The sequence below is a fragment of the Prionailurus bengalensis genome, chromosome B4 (genome assembly GCF_016509475.1).
Source record: "Prionailurus bengalensis isolate Pbe53 chromosome B4, Fcat_Pben_1.1_paternal_pri, whole genome shotgun sequence".
Taxonomy (NCBI): domain Eukaryota; kingdom Metazoa; phylum Chordata; class Mammalia; order Carnivora; family Felidae; genus Prionailurus; species Prionailurus bengalensis.
In genome coordinates this window covers 45977993-45997327 of record NC_057358.1, presented here as the reverse complement: position 1 = coordinate 45997327, position 19335 = coordinate 45977993, and the positions used below count along the sequence as shown (strand labels likewise).

At 35.9% G+C, this 19335-nt stretch overlaps 1 protein-coding gene across 1 annotated transcript in view; it reads left to right on the top strand.

Annotated features, from left to right (window-relative positions):
* The window catches only part of LRP6 (LDL receptor related protein 6), a 182230-nt gene that overhangs the window by 99987 nt on the left and 62908 nt on the right, over positions 1–19335 (top strand). The window contains exons 4-7 of the mRNA XM_043561954.1: positions 7836–8032; positions 9791–9922; positions 12946–13342; positions 14488–14659. Coding sequence (XP_043417889.1) covers positions 7836–8032; positions 9791–9922; positions 12946–13342; positions 14488–14659 — 898 coding nt within the window. The remainder of the gene's footprint in view (positions 1–7835; positions 8033–9790; positions 9923–12945; positions 13343–14487; positions 14660–19335) is intronic.

Here is a 19335-nt window from a genome sequence, read left to right as displayed (position 1 = left end):
CAGTAGGTTTTTTTTGTAGACCCCTTTTGTGGAAGTTTCCTTTTATTCCTGGTCTCTTCACAATTTATACCATGACAGAGTATTATATTTTGTCCAATCCTGTTTAGTATTAGCAATAGATACTACCAGTGCTTTTAGCAGTAGATTCAGTCTATGGAGATGATTATATGATTTTATTTTTTAATTTGTGAACATGATGAATTGCATTAATTGTTTTTAGTTGTTAAACCAGTCTTGCGTTCTTGGGGTAAATCCCATTTGGTTATGGTTTAGAATCCTGTTTAGATGTTAAGAGATTCAGTTTCTGACAATCTGTTGAGGATTTTTATGTCTTTATTCATAAGAGGTATTGGTCTGTAGTTGATTTTTCTTATCGTGCCTTTGTCTGGCCTTGGTGTAATACTAACCTCATGGAATGAGGTGGGAAGCGTCCCCTCTTCCACTGTTTCCTGGAAGAGTGTGGGATAGATTGATATTATTTCTCCAGTAACTATTTCGTAGAAGCCATCAGTGAAGCCATCTAGGCCTGGGGATTTCTTTATGGGAAGATTTTAAGTTGTTAAGTCAATTTCTTTAATTGTATTGGGTCTTTAGATTTTTTTAAATTTCTTCTTGATTCACTTTTGTTTGTTTCTTTCCAGGAATATTTCCATTTTATCCGAGTTGTCTACATTGGCATAAAGTTATTCATTGTACTCCTTATAATCCTTTTAATTTCTGTTAGGTCAGTTGTGATGTTCTTCTTGTATACATGATTTTATTCACAAATTGCCCAATTTATGTCTTTTCTCTTTTTTGGGAGGCCAGTCTGAGTCTAGCTAAAGGATAGTCAATTTTGTGAATCTTTTCATAGAACTCACATTTACTTTTACTGAATTTGTCTTCCTCTACTGTTTTTGTGTTTTAATATGCCATTGATCACTACCCTAATATTTTTGTTTTCTTATGCTAGCTTTGGATTCAGTTTACTCTTTTTTTTTCTAGTTTCTTAAGCTTGAAGCTTAGTTTATTGGTTTGTAATTAGCTTCTTTTCTAATATAGGCACCTAAAGGGTAAATGTATAGAATTTACCCTAGGAAGTTCTAGGGTAACTTAGAACCCTAGTTTTTTTTGCAAAGTTAATGTATGTTGTATTTTCATTTCCTTTTATCTCAAAACATTTAAAAGAACTTCTTGTGATTTCTTCTTGGGCCCATTGCTTATAGAGAAGACATTAAGAATTTAGAAAATTCTCATTTGTGGACTTCTCATATATTATTGTTGTAGATTTATTAATGAATTCCGTAGTTCTCAGAGAATATACTTCATATGATTCAGTCTTTTAACGTGAATTGAGACTTGTTCTGTGACCTAGTATGTGGTCTCTCCTAGAGTAACTTCCTTGCATAGTTTGAAGAATGTATATTCTCTTGTTATTGGATGGGACTTTTCTGTAGAGGCTAGTTTAAATTGGTTAATAATGTTCAGATTTCCATATCCTTAATGTTTTCCTGTCTAGTTCTTCTTCTTCTTCTTCTTCTTCTTCTTCTTCTTTTTTTTTTTTTTTTTAAGATTTTATTTTTAAGTAATCTCTACTCTCAACGTTGGGCTCAAACTTACAACCTTGTGATCAAAGTTGCATGCTCTTCCAACTGAGCCTACCAGGTACCCCATTTCTGCCTAGCGGTTCTAAACTTTATTAACGTAAGAGTAGGATGTTGAGATCTTGGACTGTTAATGTTGAACTATTTATCCATTGCTGTCAGTTTTTTCTTCATTTGTTTGAGGCTCTGTTTTTATGTGTGTATATGTTTATAGTTGTGTCTTCCTCATAATTTGATCCTTTGTCATTATAAAATGTGCTTCTTCTTTACCTCTTATATACTTTTTGTCTTGAAGTATATATTATCTGATAGAGCCTCTCCATCTCTCTTAATGGATTTACTGTTTGCTGTAACGTTTTACCTTCAACCACTTTGTATGTTTCAATACAAAGTACGTCTTTTGTAGACAGCATATAGTTGAATCTTGTTTTGTTTTACCTAGTCAAACAATCTTTGCCTATATAGATGTATTTTTTTTGAAAAGGAAAAACTGTATCTATTTAAAGGGTTCAGCCTTTTGCCTTTTGATTGAAGTGTTTAATATATTCACATTTAGTGTTATTAATGATATGGTTGGGCTTACAGCTGACATTTTGATGTTTTTTTTTTTTATATCTTTTTTGTTTAGTTGTGGCTCTTTTTTGCCTCCTTAAGTAGATATTTTCTGGAGTGCCATTTTAATCCCTTTGCTGATTTTTTAAAACTATATTTTGGACAATAAAATAATTTTAGTGTTATTCTAGTGCATTTTTTGCATTTTGTCAAAAAATACTTTATGATAATACTGGGTCAATTTCTGTGAAGTATAGAAGTTTTACTCTAGTATAACTCCATTTCCTCCCTCTTTTTTGCTGTTGTCATTTGTATTACATTTCTGTTGTAACCAATATGAAGTCATACTAATTTTTGCTTAATAAGATCTTACGTGTTTTAAAGGGTTAAAAAGAAAAAAGGAGAAAGCATTATTTGTAGTCTTTTGTATTAACGCACATATTTGCGGTTTCTGGTACTCCTTCATGCTTCCTAAGGATTTAAGTTCCCATTTGGTGTCCTGCTCCAATATAATTTTATTCTTTCCCATGTCCTTTGTGTTCCATATCTTTTACTTTTTAAACTTTTTTTGTGCTATTTCTTTTTGATTTTTAAAAATCCCCCCTTAGGGATGTAATATACAGCATAATGACTATACTTAACACTGCTATATGATACAGGAAAGTTGTTGAGAATAAATTCCATGAATTCTCATCACATAGAGAAAAGACTTTTTCTTTTCTTTTTAAAAGTTTCTACATGATGAATATTAGCTGAATCTATTATAATCATTTCACAATATATGCATACCAGATCATCATGTTGTATGCTTTAAACTTTATAGTGATGTATGTCAATTATTTCTCAAAACTGAAAAAAAATCACAAAAAATTCCTCCTTTTCACCTTCTATTTCTGTTTCCTTATTTTTTTTAATTGATTCTTGTGTTATTTCTACTTTAGACTTCATTTCTGAAGTGATTTATTCTTATACTTCTAATTCTTTCATCCTGTCACCTCAGTTTGAAGTTTGTAATTTTGTTTTATTCTTTTATGGCTAGTATGAAAGTATTATTTTGCAGTAGGTGATAAATTTTATTCTAGAGCCATATATTTCTGTCATGTTTTAATTGTAGGAATGTTATTTTTTATTTTGTTTTGAATATTAACTTTTTAAAAAAATGTTTAATGTTTCTTTTACTTTTGAAACAGAGAAAGAGACAGACAGACAGACAGACTGTGAGCAGGGGAGGGGCAGAAAGAGAGGGAGACACAGAATCCAAGGCAGGCTTCAGGTTCTGAGCTGTCAGCACAGAGCTTGATGTGGGTCTCAAACCCGTGAACTGCGAGATCATGACCTGAGCCGAAGTTGGATGCTTAACTGACTGAGCCACCCAGACACCCCTTGAATATTAGCTTTTAAAATGGGATTTGCCCTTAATACCTTTATTATTTTATTTTCATGTATAATTATTTTTCTTAAACTTGTCAAAGAAGGCAGTGTTCGTCATAACTTTTATAACTTCACAGAACTCTTGTGTGTGTTTCAAAATATGGCAGCTTGCTTTCTGAGATTTACTGGCTCTGTTTCCTCCTCCCACTTTTTTCTGTGCCTTATTTTTCCATCATCTCTCATTTTTCATTCTACTACCAGTAATTTATCTTCAGTATGGAGCTTTGTCTGGAAGGTCAGCTTTAAGAGTTCATAGTGGGTTAAAGTGCACTAGCCCCTTTAGTGCCAACCGTGGATTCATTGTATTTCCTCATTCTTGGAGTGGCCAGAACCCTTCCTAGTCAGCTGACTTTCTCAGATTTGTTTGCACTGTTTTCCATTGTTACCTAACTTGTTTTTAGGTCTCCCAAATGCCCTATTGTTTCTTTATGATTCCTCCTGCAGAACTGCTGATGCCAATCAGATCTTATGGCTCTTGGTAGTTTTCCATGCCTTTTTGTATTTTGAGGTTTTTGGTGATATGTTATGTTATGTTATATATATTATATGTGTGTGTGTGTGTGTGTGTGTATATATACACACACACACACACACACACACATATATATATATATATGTGTGTGTGTGTGTGTGTGTGTGTGTGTATATACACACACACACACACACACACATATATATATATATATATATTTTTTTTTTTTTTTTTTTTTTGCCTAGCTCTGTTGTGAATGGATTTTCGGTTTTGCTACCTAGAGTTGCTCTCTCTGTTTTTATGTGGAGGACTTGTGGAGATTTTTTAAAACCTGTGCTGCTACCAGTACTGTCACATTCTTTTTTTATTGTTATTATTTGAGAGAGAGAAGAGAGAAAATGCAAGCAGGGGAGTGGGGAGAGGTAGAGAATCTTAAGCAGGCTCCACACTCAGCATGGAGCCTGACACGGGGCTCTATCCTACAACCATGAGATCATAACCTGAGCTGGAATCAAGAGTTGGACGCTCAACCGTTAATACTTTTCATGTCTTAACCATCCAGGTGCCCCTACTGCTGTCATCTTCTTAGGTGTTAAAACAACTTCCCTATGGGAGCTCCCTTCCAAGGTTAGGTTCACATGTCAAAATTTATGACAGTAGTACTTTGGTATGACTAAACAAAGATTTATTACCCACACAGGTGGGGGAAATTCTGAGACAGGGGCAGAGGACAACTTTCTGGGAAGAGGTCCAGAAACAGAGAAAGTGAATGCAAGTGCGCAGGTGTTCTATAAAGGATAAGTCCAGTTGGTGCAGAATTTAAAAGAGGAACCCACCAAACATGGAATATGAAAGAGATAGCAAGGGGCTCATGTACTTGGGGGTATTGGCGGGGTTGAGTCCTATCAGTACACTGCTGATAATGACAGATACAGGGAAGGGATGACACTCAGAGGTTGTCAGCACTAAATCAAAACATCAACAGGGGTCTCAGTTTCTTTCCTTTGGTCTTCATAGTAGAGATCCATTTTTTAACTCTTGTTGTTGTGGCCTACTGCTGAAGAATGGGGCTTTGATCTTGCCTGCCATGTTTGTTTTTGGTACCCATGATTAATTTCTCCTTGGAGAAACTTACATTTCCAGGGAGAAACCAAGTAGGCCTATTTAGTAATCCCAACCAGAGAGATTAAAGGTGAAGATTATGTATTATCTCCACTTTGAGTAACAAGTCACTGTTGGTTGGATGAATCAATGAATGACCAAAAACTATGTTAAGAATAAGTGAGGAGCCCCTGGGTGGCTCAGTCTGTTAAGGGTCCGACTTTGGCTCAGCTCATGATCTCACGGTGTGAGTTCGAGTGCTGTATCAGGCTCTGTGCCAACAGCTCAGAGCCTGGAGCCTGTTTTGGATTCTGTGTCTCCCTCTCTCTCTGTTCCTTCCCAGCACGCGCGCTCTCTCTCTCTCTCTGTCTCTCTCTCTGTCTCTCTGTCTCTCTCTCTAAGATAAATAAACATTAAAGAAAAAAAGAATGAATAATAGCCTTCTTAACTCTGCTTTCTGTTCAGCTCTATTAATTACATATATCACTTAAGGTATCTAATTTTATCAAGTATTTACTGAGTGTCTAATCATTCCATCTAATTTGGGCACAGTGAGATCCTGGGAATATAAATAAGCAGTCTAGTATTTACTTGACTCTAATATGATATTGATTTTAAGAACTTTTTTATTTACAAACTAATACAGGAAATGTGCAACTTCAGTTGTAAAATGTTACCCCATCTCAGAAATGTTAAAATGTTGAAAAATATATCCTGCAACTGAGGAATTATTTATGAAATGTTTATAAATGGCCAAGCATAATGCTAAATGCTTTTGCACATATTATCATTTAACCTTTAACTCAGTGAGGGTAGATTATCTTTCATTTGCAGATAAAATAAAGCTTGCAGAAATGATGTAAGTAGTTAAGTGTTAGAGGGATGTTGAACTCAGGTCTATCTCATTTCTGACCGATACATAGATCTTTTCAGCCAATATATAAAATTAGTGTATCTTTTAGGGAAGGTTTTTATTTTTCCTGTCTGTTTTCCTGTGTTTACTTCAAAGAGTGAATTTTAACTTTTTATTTAATGATATACACGACTTAGAAGGCTTTTTTTTCCTTCCAAAGTTTTTCAAAGATCTGATTATGGAATTTGCAGTTCTTTAAGATGGTTAATGAAATGCTAAGTAATTTAGGGGTTTTTTTGTTTTTTTTTTTTTTTACTATTCCTCATTTTTCAGTTGGATTGCTTGTCTTTCTTGGCAGCTTCTCAGGGCTCTTTTAATGTCTTACCATACTGAATTTTTGGTCGATTTTAGTGTGAAATAATGTAGACCTATTTAAATTTGGACTTAAACTGTGATATCACTCTTATAAATGACATAATCACTTTAGTAAATTCAATAAAGCCATTCATTTAGAAAGTGGAAGAAACCACCTCAGAAGTTGACATTGTGACAGTTCTTTTGGGGAAATGAGAAGGAAAAATAATCTGCTAGGGAATAAAGAAAAATGGGAGGATAAAATTGTGGTGATGTGGGCTGGCAGAATTGGGATGAGTTTCTAAAATAGAAATTTGTTTGGTAAACTAGTCATGCTAATCTTGTGTTCAGTTTTTTAAAAATCTAGCCTGAATTTAAAACACCTTAGTCTAGGACCATTCCATGTGCAATAACAGATACTAACTCTGCTTAGATAAAAATTATCATACTGCCCTTGAATTTAATTTAGTATGCTGGTAGTCTTCCTCAGTATTTGAGATCATCATGTAATGTCCAGGACCTGAAAATTGGATTATCTTCCCAGAAATATGTGATGCTCTTTATTTCTCTTCAGTTGCTTATATTTTCCATTCCTCTCTCCCAGACTGTTTATGAAAATATTATATTTGATATTAGGTAAACATCAAATAATTTTTTTCTTGAATATTATTTCGGCTCAAAACGTGATTTACTAATCAGGAGTGTATACTAATAATTCTCCATGACACTGCAAAGTTCTGTGGTTGCGCACTAATCAAGCTGTGTATTTTAACTTTGGTATATAGTATGGATGGCTTGTGAGATTTTTGGGTCTGCTTTGTCTCATGAACACAATGCCTGTGGCAGCACTTGTTCTTTTTGCTACCTGACTTGTGGAGGTCAAGTAACCAGATAGCAGAAAGCAAGCAGAAATGATCATTTGCTGGAGCTAGACTGGGTTTTGCAGAAACAGCTCCACCAGAACACCTTTTTAAGCCCTTTCAAGTATATGTTTTTACTTTTGTTTATCGAAACCATAAATGATGGGAGAAGAAACAGGCTCAGGTTCTTTGTTTTTACACCTCAAGAAGGGGAAAACCTATTGCAGATTTAAAACTATTTCACAGTGCCAACTGTGAGTAAGCCCTGGGATTTTTCTTTTTGCCGTTAACAATTTTGGCCACCTGTCTCCTAATGAATTTTGTGGAAGGCTGGAAGATGTGAGTCCAGAGGTGGAAATTGACAGTAGTGCTAATACTGGGAGCTTCTCTCTGCTAGCTTGTCGTGAACATGGGGCCTGTTGCCAAGTGCTTGGGGGTTTTGGACACCATGAAAATACGTTCAAATTTACTGTGTGACTTATTTTTCATAGGTGTATTTGACCTTAAGACATGTGTTACTTGGGATTTGTATGTGTTATTGCAGACTGTAAGACTGTTTTAACGGGCAAGATCAAATTTTGATAAAAGAAATTTTAGAAATGTTTGAGTTTTTCTGTTCTTGTTAATAGGCAGGCAGTGGTTAAAGGTTCCCTTCCACATCCTTTTGCCTTGACATTATTTGAGGACACATTGTACTGGACTGACTGGAATACACACTCCATTTTGGCTTGCAACAAGTATTCTGGCGAGGGTCTGCGTGAAATCCATTCTAACATCTTCTCTCCCATGGATATACATGCCTTCAGCCAACAGAGGCAGCCAAATGGTAAGTGATCTTGATTTTTAAATTGCAAGTTGGAATAGCTTTAGCACTCAGATGTCTGGCTTTAGTGAGGGCAGGAGGAGAGAGGACGTATCCAAAGGTAGTGGAAAGGAATGAAACATAGGAAAAATGTCAAAATATAATTCAGGTTAAGCAGCAGCCTAAACCATTTGTAGCTTGTTATCTATCACTGTTGGCCAACTCAGCCCTTTGTTTGGGTCTGGGATTATGGTGGTAGAGAAGAGAGAAAATAAGAAACTGAGATAGCTAAGCTTATACACAAATGCGTTTCTTGTTTATATTATTTCTCTCTAATGTGTGTTTGATTTTGTTCAGATGGGTGTGTTTGAAAACAAACTTTTCTTAAAAAGAAACCTCTGTGAATGAATCTAACCACCTCAGGTTGCCTAATAAAATACCTGCTTAAGCTTTTCTATGCACACTCTCTCTCCACCTCCCCTCCTTTTTTCTTAGTTTTGCTTCTATTTTTGGTCAACCTTTGCAGTGACTTGAGCTTTGGCTGCTGGCAACAATTTATTGTAAGAGAGGGATAGAATTAGGTTTAAAAGGAATATGAGAATGATAAGTGTTTGGCACTTGTATATAAATAAATGTCTGGCATTTGTCTGAGTGTATTTCAGATTGTATTCCAAAGCCAAAAATGAAGGGTTTTTTGGATTATGCATTGCTTTGTATTAGTTCTGTCTGTTTAGGGGGAGATAGTCAAATATTGAATGTGTTATATTGCAATCTGGTGATCATGAGTCCATAAGAATGTTTTTAAATGTAGGGGTTGGCCTTTTGTAAAAATGTATGAATTTTTCTTCCCATGCTTAGCATATTTTAGAGAATTTCCTTTTTGTTTGTTTTTTGATTTTGTTTAATGGTACGGTTGGTCTTTTGTTTTACTAGTTTGAGAATTTGCGGTTATTACTGCTTTCATCTTTCATATTTTGTTGGTCTCCATTTCATGTTGATTTTTTTCTATGAATATTATTTAAATCCATCCCTTTCCATAGTTTCTACAAGTGTGCTAATTAATCCCTGCTTCTCAGTTTTCTCTCTTTTAGTCTATTATGTTAATCTTTTCCATGTTAATATTTCCACAGTATTTTTCAACATTCTAGTTATTTTTCTTGGCTTTCAGTACCCTCCACCACAATTTGTTCCCATTCTCTGTGCTCACTTAGGTTTAGCTCTTACTAGTCAACAGAAACCTTAATATCCAGTTAGACTATTTGCCTTAATGTCTCACCCAGTGTACAGTCTCTAAGCTTTTATTCATACAGTTTTACCACATTTGAAATGTTCTCCTGTCTATCCTTCCTATTCTTCAAGGATCGTGTTGCGTCCTACATCTTCAATGAAAGTTTTCTTCTTTAATCCTTAGTGATTTATTTTCCGTTTGGTTCAGTAATATTTAAAGTCTATAATGTATAAGATAGCACATAATTTCATTGTTTTATATTGTTTCCTAGTTTGTTAATTTTGGCATACAGACTAGATTGTAAGCTCTTTTAGGGCAGGGGTCTCCTGTTTATTTCTTGTGTATTCCTCTCAAGGTACAAAATGATAAGTCAATTCTCATTGATTAATTTCCTTCCTTGCAGATGTTTTGGTAGTCAAGCCACCTGGATGACATTTGGTAATAATTTGGTTTATCACAGTTGCTCTTGTTATGGTTGTTAACCTTTGTGTACCTAGCGTGAGGGAGGGCATCCATAATCATTGGTATTAATCAGTGTGATTTATATTTGACAGCTACAAATCCATGTGGAATTGATAATGGTGGTTGTTCCCACTTGTGTTTGATGTCTCCAGTCAAGCCTTTCTATCAGTGTGCTTGCCCAACCGGGGTCAAACTCCTGGAGAACGGAAAAACCTGCAAAGATGGTAAGAAGGTGGTCTCCCAGAAGGAAAAATTTTAGATAGCAGTTGGAATTCTGTATGATTTATTTTATTTCTCTACCATAAGCTCTGTAGATTACAGTGTTTTGGGAGAGTAGTCACTTAATCTCTGCCTTCACAGTTGGTTATATAACAAGGGTGTTTTGTATTTGAGGGCGTCTCTTTAATACTATTTTATAAATTAGTATTTCAACTAAATTTTTAACGTGCTATTTTTGAAAAAAATTAGGTGCTATTTCATTTTTCACGAGATGTCAGCCATTGATATCACAATTGATTTTTGTGAAAATGAATATTACTTTTCTTAAAAAATGTATTTTTAACAGTAGGTTGCACTTGAAAATAAAGAACCTCAGTGAAAGAAATAATATTTACTAAACTTCCAACTATAAAGACTATCATGGGGTAGATAAATTTTCTACAAGTTTATTGGATGCTATTTTTAATTACCTTTTAACAACAGAAGTGCTTTCAGAAGAAGAAGAAAAAAATTCCAGTTCCTACTATTTAAAGCAAGCAACCTCTTTCTGTACTTAACCACTGCTACTTCTGCTTACTCTCTTTACTTCCCCTACAGAGAGAGGGCACATTGGAGAAGTATGTTTAATTAGGACATTTCAAGAGACTTGTGCTTTGGGAGAACACCAATTTTTCTCTTTTTCTTCTTAATGAGAATGCTATTCTTCTTTCTTACCCCTATGGCTAGCTATCTGGTTTTCTAGCCACCAGCAAGACCTACTAAGAAAATTGTTATATTTAGCAGTGACTTCTTTATCTAACTCTGAAAAGCAGAAGCCTTTATTTCAGTTGGGTTAGAGTGTTCCTGGCAAGGGGGTCAGGGAGTCAGAGAGATGGAATTGAGTTGGTGTACAGGATATTTGTCTTGACTTGGCATTGATAAATTATCCTCCTAGTCAAAGGTGAAGCTGGCTGACTCTTGTCAGGCGGTTTCCATGGCAAACAATAATTTGGTTTCAATTTAAAACAAAAGGTTTTTGTAATGTTGCTTTTTTGTTTAAAACATGTAGCCTGACTTTAAAACAGAGGATTTATTTTAGTAATAGTGGTCTGTCTACTCCCTCACAGCAGTGTAAATGTACATGTTTAACTAGTATTTAAAATTTTAGATGTACATTTGGCGTGTAGTAGCTTTAAGTTAACTATTCTGTTTTGATCACCTTGCTCAAATTAACAGCTTCACTTTCTATGACTTCTTTGTTTGCAAAGTTTGGGCTGGCTCTTTTTGGTAGTTAGCAGAGGCAGTGAATGGTACAGTTATGCCTGCTTGGTGCCTGCTGTGGTATTTAGGGCTGTATTTTCTCTAAGATGAAGTTTATCTATAATTAGTTATCAAGTCAAAAAGTTGATCTTGAGAGCTTGACTCCTCTTCATATTTTTTTTTTGCAACTATAATTCCAGATTGCTGTGAAACTTAATACCAGTGTTTTATTTAAAAAATTTTTTTTCCTAATATTCTTGAGAGAAAGAGACAGAGCATGAGCTAGGTGAGGGGCAGAGAGAGAGAGTGAGAGAGACACAGAATCCGAAGCAGGCTCCAGGCTCGGAGCTGTCAGCACAGAGCCCAACATGGGACTCAAACTCATGAACTGCGAGATCAGGATTTGAGCCGAAGTTGGATGCTTAACCGGCTGAGCCCTCTAGGCGCCCCACCCGTATTTTCTTTTAGACTCACTTCTTTGGGAATCTTTTTTCAGTCTTTCAGATATCAACTTGCTTACTATCTTTTATAGTTATATGACTTTTTGCTGGTGCTTTACTTGGACACTAAAAATCAAAACAAAAAAAAGATTGAATTTAATGTTCTCATTCTCAGCTATGTTTTTATTGAATATTATTTTGGGTTTAAAACATTTCATAAGCAAATCTGACTTAAAACTCAGTGAAATAAAAATTTGAGTGTTTCTTTTTTACTGATAATATATTAGCTAATATTTATCCAGTGCATGTTCAGTACGTTCCTGAATTTTACATTCACGTTATTTTTAAAAAATGTTTTTTTATTTTTGAGAATAGAGAGTACAAGCAGGGGGGAGAGGTAGAGAGAGATGGGGACAGAGGATCGGAAGCGGGCTCTGTGCTGACAGCAGTGAGCCCAATGCGGGACTTGAAATCACAAACTGTGATGAGATTATGACCTGAACTGAAGTTGGCCACTTAACCGATTGAGCCACTCAGGCTCCCATACATTGATCTTGTTTAATCCTCACAGCAACCCTGTGAGAGATAGATGAAGAAAACTAGGTTTAGGGAGATCAAGTTTTGCCTAAGTTTGTATAGGAACTTGAATCTGTTTCTATCAGATCTACAGCTCTTACTCTTAACCACTGTTTTGTTAACCGATTCCCTCTCTTTGCTACTGCTTTCCTTCACCGTAGCCTTCTTTGTTCTTAATTATGTCAGGCATTGCCTTATAGTTCTCTTTGTTAAAACAGCTTTACTGAAATATAATTTGCATTCTATAAACTTCAGTCACTTCAAGTATACAATTCACCGGGCTTTTTAACTAATTTACAGTTGTACAACCATCACAGTCTACTTTTAGAATATTCTCATCAGATACAAAAGACCTTTGTCTTGGATTTATTTACCTTTTTAAACATACTTCTTGAACAAAGGACCTATATCCTATGTCTCCTTCCTCCTTTAATATTCAACTACTTAACTTCTTAGTCATTACTTAGTCGTTATTCATTATACCTTTTAAGTAACTGTTATTAATTTCAGGACCTATATAACGACTGAAAATAGAGAAGGAATCAAAACTTGATTTGGAGAGCTGAGGCATTATAGAGCTTGGCCTTGTAGTCAAGCTATTCCTAGTTCATTATGTTTACTTTCCATTTCCACCCTAAATAGACCCTGAGTATCCTTTTGTACCCCTTTACTTTTCAATTCTTGAAGAGGTTCTGCATTCTTTATTTAGAATGACTAAATTTTACCTGTGGGTTTCAATTTTTTTCTTCGTTTATTTCACTTTGTCGTTCTAGGTGCCACCGAATTACTGCTTTTAGCCCGAAGGACAGACTTGAGACGCATTTCTTTGGATACACCAGATTTCACAGACATTGTTTTACAGTTAGAAGACATCCGTCATGCCATTGCCATAGATTATGATCCTGTGGAAGGCTATATCTACTGGACTGATGATGAAGTGAGGGCCATACGCCGCTCATTCATAGATGGATCCGGCAGTCAGTTTGTGGTCACCGCTCAAATTGCGCATCCTGATGGTATTGCTGTTGACTGGGTTGCCCGAAATCTTTATTGGACAGACACTGGCACTGATCGGATAGAAGTAACAAGGCTCAATGGGACCATGAGGAAGATCTTGATTTCAGAGGACTTAGAGGAACCCCGGGCTATTGTGTTAGATCCCATGGTTGGGTAAGAAGCTCTGCCAATAGAAAATTTTGCCTGGTGTTTCTGTTTTCTACAGGTTTCTAAAAACATTGACAAAAACAATATGAAGTATATATTGGTTTTCAATAAACAGCTCTTTAGTGGCTGTTCATTTTTAGAACATACTGATTGGAATAAAATCTCAAATTAAAGAATTCTTAGTTTTTTTTTCCTTGAATGATTTGAATAGTTTTTCTTTATAAATTAAGTCAGTACTTGCTGACTTTGGGTGTTGGCTACAGATTTTGCCGAGGTTGCATCATGACCATGAAAAATGTGGAAAGAAATTGTTTTCAGAACTCTTTCTCTTCCTCTAGAAGATTTAATTCCATCCCATTTTTAGTACTTCTAGAATGATATGGTAAAGGATATATCTAACTTTATATATCCCAAGATATATGAATGACTTGAAAAAAAATTTTTTTTTGTCAGAACACCCTGACCACAACCCAGGGAAACATAGCTTTCTGTATACTCACCAATGTTACTTGTTACTATGCAACTCACTCTGAGGGTGAACATGGTGACAAAGTATTACACTTCAGTGTATATCAGTGCCTTAGAGCTACTTAAACTCCCAGCAGCCACAGCAGTTACTTAGCACTACAAAAGGAATTAGTTATTTTAGGAATTCAGTTTGTCATCTGAATATTACTACTGGGATAGCCTTTTTGTGTCAGAGGTGACAAGCCAGCAAGAAGAAGAGATGACTGGGGCGCGTGGCTGGCTCAGTTGGAAGAGCATGTGACTCTTGATCCTCCAGGTCATGAATTCAAGCCCATTGGTGGGGTGGAGATTACTTAAATAAATAAAAAGTTTGGAAAAAAGAGATGACTATTAATGGGAAGGAGCACAAAATATTTTGGAAAAACATAACTAAAAATGAAATCTTATTATTGGAAGGCATTATCAGTTCTAGAAAACACTGTTTGATCTGAAAATTTCCTACAAGCATATGCACTGCTATTATGTCTTAAACATAACTTTTGAGTGTGTTTAAGTCCTATTTTTTTCCCTTCTGTGGTGTTAACTGATACCAGTGGAATATGAGGGGTGGACCTCACCTTTAGGATATCTGAAAGTTACAGTTTATTATCTGTGTTTAGCTCATTTTCTGTGTACTTCTGTAGGTACATGTATTGGACTGACTGGGGAGAAATCCCGAAAATTGAGCGAGCAGCTCTGGATGGTTCTGACCGAGTAGTGTTGGTTAACACTTCTCTTGGTTGGCCAAATGGTTTAGCCTTGGATTATGATGAAGGCAAAATATACTGGGGAGATGCCAAAACAGACAAAATTGAGGTTTGTTTCTCGCTTTTTCATTTTAAAACCAGTTTTATAATGGTTTTTGAGTTGATGTTAATTTGATGCAGATATTCTTGCCTCTTGTCTGGGGTGCCAGAGGTATCTTTTATGGAAATTTTATTCAGCCTTCAGGATTCTAGGCATTATGTATTTTCTTCCACTGAACTCTGATAGATATCTGAGCTATACTGGTATGAAAAGTGGATATTCCTCTATTTCTAGTCCTAAAAGCTTACGTGACTGATTTCCCTCATTTTGGATAAAGCCACTGCTCGAATTTCCTAGGGACAGTTTCTGCACAAATCAAATATTATTTAAGATGTATACTGGGAGAGCTGGTAGTCCTGTCAGGAAAACAGCCCATTTGTGTACATATAACCTCTTTTTGTTGTTACTGGTGTTGGGGGCAGGTAGTGTCATATATTAAGTGTTAAGATGGTTACATGCAAATAGTTTTTAAATTGATTTATGAGCTGTGTAGAAGAAAGATTAATTAACCAAAGCTTGGGGAAATATTTACTAAATGGTAGAATTAAGTTGTAGCAGTCACAATAGAATTATGGTCGAAATAACCAGTGGTGAATATTTTACCACAGTGTTTTGTAACTGGCACATATGTTGACGTTGAATGTGAACTCTGAATTTCACAACTTTGAGTTAGGCTGTGCTAGAGGTCTTATGGATCACATTCTTAAAACAGTTTCTTTCACGATATTTCTTTGTGGGGGGATGTGTGACTTCTCATATAAGGAATGGCTCGGAATGGCTCATCAGAGCCACAGCACATAATCTCCTAACAGATAGATAATTTGGGCTGCAGAATTTTAGAAAGGTAATTCTTAGGAGTGCCAGGGACTCTGAGGGAATAATGAATTAAAGGGCCTTCCTTTCAGAATGGAAACTTGGAATAGAAGAACCCATTAGTGTTCCACAAGGCTCAAATACTGCAAACTGCATCTCTTATTCTTGCAGTTGGTTTGCATTAATAGGAGATTTTGCATAGACTTGACTATATAAATTTTCTCCCTGTTGTTAGTGGTTCACTGCCTCCCCCCTCCTTAAATCCAAGTTAGGGTTTGAATCTTTAACAGCTTAGAAGGCAGTGCTAATGAGACCAAAGTTATGATTTCATTTTTTTTTTTTTAAGACAGGCTATTAGCTTCACTTGGGTCAGCTCGAGTACAAACTGCATACTCGTTCCCAAGCAGGTCACAGATGTATATTGTTGATCAGCTATGGACTGTACATGAGGGTATAGGTATTGCTACTCTTAGAAAAATAGTTAAAAGCTCCTATGTCCTACAAGAACGTTTGTAGGGAAGAGTACTTGATTTATTATTTTGTAGGGATTTAAAAATTCTATACTTGGTATTATCTTTTTAAGGTTACTATGACTGATTAGATTGTAAATAAAACATTTGTTTCTTACTGGGAATTTTCCACACTTCAGGTCACTTTAAGTACTTTAGATACAGATATGTATTCAAAATCACTAATAGTTTAGGAGGGATTTAGGTAGAAAAGTGAGAATTTTTGGAGGTTCTGAGTGACAGGGTTGGAGAATACAAATGAATCACATTATATAACAGTATGTAATATTGATTAAATAGGATTTATTTTCTTGGCTTACAGTAAGTACAGTAGATTGTAAAATTAGTATTCATTCTGGCCTGTTCTGTCTTCTTGAGCTGTACATATATATACAGTGGTGTCATTTGTTCCTCACTTTCTTCTTTCTTTCTCCCCTTCTTCTTTGAGTGGTAGCATTCTTAAAAACCTGCCTTTCAGATCTGCTTCTCTTCCTCCAGGTTTGCTGTCTGTCCTCTTTTTGGCAGATTATTTGGGGTTAATGGTACATCTACCTCCACTAGATTATACACAAAAAGACCTCCCCTTTTTCTTTGCCTGGAGATTCTGATGAAGTTTCTCTAATTGAGCATGGGTGCTTTTGTCACTTTTTTTTCATAGACACATTTGGGAGATAAAGAGAGCAGGTTTTGTTATTCTCTTCTTAATTTATGATGATGTGTAAAATTTCTAGTATATGGCATACTAAGAAAAGAGCACAGCTCTCCATCTAAATTAATCTTGCATAATTGGGGGAGAAAAACTGTTAGTTTCTCTTTCTGAGACTAGTGGTGGTTACAGGAGCAACTGCCACAACCAGCTTTTCATCCCACTTTACTTGATAGTAGGTTAAATATAGTGAACTTGAAAAGTTTTGGAAAAATACATAATTTTTTAAGTGCTTCTTTTTCTAAGGAGGTTGTTTGCTTTTGTTATGTAGCTGGTGATGCTAACTACCGATCCTGCTCTGGGCTAGGTGGCAGTGCTCCCTCCCAGTCCATCCTATTAAGAAATCTTCCCAGTAGGACTCCTCCAGTCACCTGAAACTAACGTAGCACTGTGTATCAACTACAGTTTAAAAAGAAATAATGGAAGAGGGGTGCCTTGGTGGCTCAGTCAGTGGGGCACCCGACTCTTCATTTCAGCTCAGGTCATGATCTTACGGTTTTAGAGTTTGAGCCCCACTTCAGGTTCTGCATCAACAACACGGAGCCTGCTTGGGATTCTCCCTCTCTCTCTCTCCCTCCCCCCCTCCCCCTCTCCCCGTGCCCATCCCCACTTGCACTTGCTCTCTCAAAAATAAATAAACATAAAAAAAAAAAAAAGAATGGAAGAAAGCTTCCCAGCTTTTTGTCATGCCCAAGAATGAAAGCTGCTTTTTCCAGGAAGTGTAAGGAAATATTAAATAACAGTTGTATAGCCCTGTTGCCTTCTGGAAGATTGCATTTACTTGGGATCAAACTACCCTTTATGTGTTTATAGTACATTTGAAAAGAAAAGATTGATACTTGGGAAATTTATATGTAGCAATTGTAAGACACAGTAAACTTTTGTGTTTTGATTGGGTCTTATGGGAAGAGCTCAGAATGTTTGTCTGCTTACTCTATCTGCACCTTCAGTGGAGGTTCCTTAGATCAGGTTCTCCCTTTTTTTTGTAAGTGGTGAATTAACCAGGTGTTGGATATATTGGAAAGCTGTAGGTTTCAGATTTGATTTTTATTGTGCAGAGTTGGCAGAAAGAACAAATAGGTTTATCTAAGGTTTATAACCAGCTTCTGCAAAGAAGGATAGGACAAGAGGAATTGCTAATGGTGTCACATTTTTTTAAAAGACAGTCATAATTTTGTCTGATGCTTTAAGATAAGGCTGTGTCTGTGAGGATATATCTGATTTCCCTACTTGTCAGCTGATACTGGCCACTTACCTGTAGGTGTTATTTGAAAGGTACAATGCTGGTGCTTGTTTATACTTCTTATTCATTATGCTGAAATCCTTTCATCACCCTTTAGAAACAAACTTCTTTACTTGTCTGCACTGAGCTCCCCCTCGCCCTCCACCTCTGTGCCCACCCAAGTATTACAGTGTTCTGGGGCTTCTTATAATACATACGAAAGCATTATCAGAAGGGATTATTTCTATTATTCTGATAGGACAGTCATCAAATAAGCCTTTGTATCTATTTCATAAGACCCTGCAGTAGGCAGAAGCACATTGTGTCTTAACATTCTTATTTTGATTGGTCAGGTTTCACTGCCAAAAACACCTGTTGCACTGAGGGCCTGGAAAACTGGTGCTCAGTAGCAAAGACCTATCATTGATAATTTATAAGTTTAAAGCATCTTTTTTGCCATTATACAAAAGTTAAGAAAGTTGGGGGCACCTGGGTGGCTCAGTTGGTTAAGCATCCGACTTAGCTCAGGTCATGATCTCGCGGTTCTTGGGTTGGAGCCCTGTGTCAGGCTGTATGCTGACAACCCTGAACCTGGAGCCTGCTTCAGATTCTGTGTCTCCCTCTCTCTGCCCCTCCCCCACTTGTTCAGTCTCTCACTCAAAAATAAGCATGGAGGAAAAAAATTATAAAAAAGGAATGTTATCATTAGCTTTTTTTTTTTTTTTGAGGATGCTTTTCTCATTGCATGCAACTTAACTGATTGACAGAATAAATCGCTGTGTTTTGAATTACTGGTTGTATTGAAAATGACATCATTGGTTCAATTTTTCTCTTAATTTTTTTTTAATATATATGTTTTACCTCAATTTTTCTTCTTTCAGTTCTCAGCTTCTGCTGACAGATGCAGCAATACATACTAGTTATAGGTAAAGAGAGATTTCTTACCTACTTGGAGGTCATCTCGATTTGTTTTCAGTCTCTTATTATAAATTTCCTTGCTTTAGAGAATGTCCGTAGTTAGTTTTGTCCAAATCTAATTATACCTGGCACAACTTTGGGAAACAGAGATTGTTAGAACTTGGAGTATTAAGAAGTTTTGAATAAAGAGTGTATTATTGTATAGGATGTGTGCTGACAAGTTGGCAGTTGGTGAATGATCTATTTTATATTCTAAGCCTGAAATTGCAGGGCTACGTTTTCCCTTCATGACAACTTCCTCTATTTTGTCAATATCCTAATAAGGGAATTTGTTTTCCAAGTATTCAGATTTCTTTGTAAAGTAATTTCTTTGGCATCTTTAGCCTGTATATTGTGAAAGTCTGTTATAACACAAAAGGGCCCATTTATGATGATTTTTCTTGTTTGTTTTAAAGATTAATTTCTTCCTTAAGAAATAATAATAATATGATCATCTGCCATTGAGATAAAGCTCTTT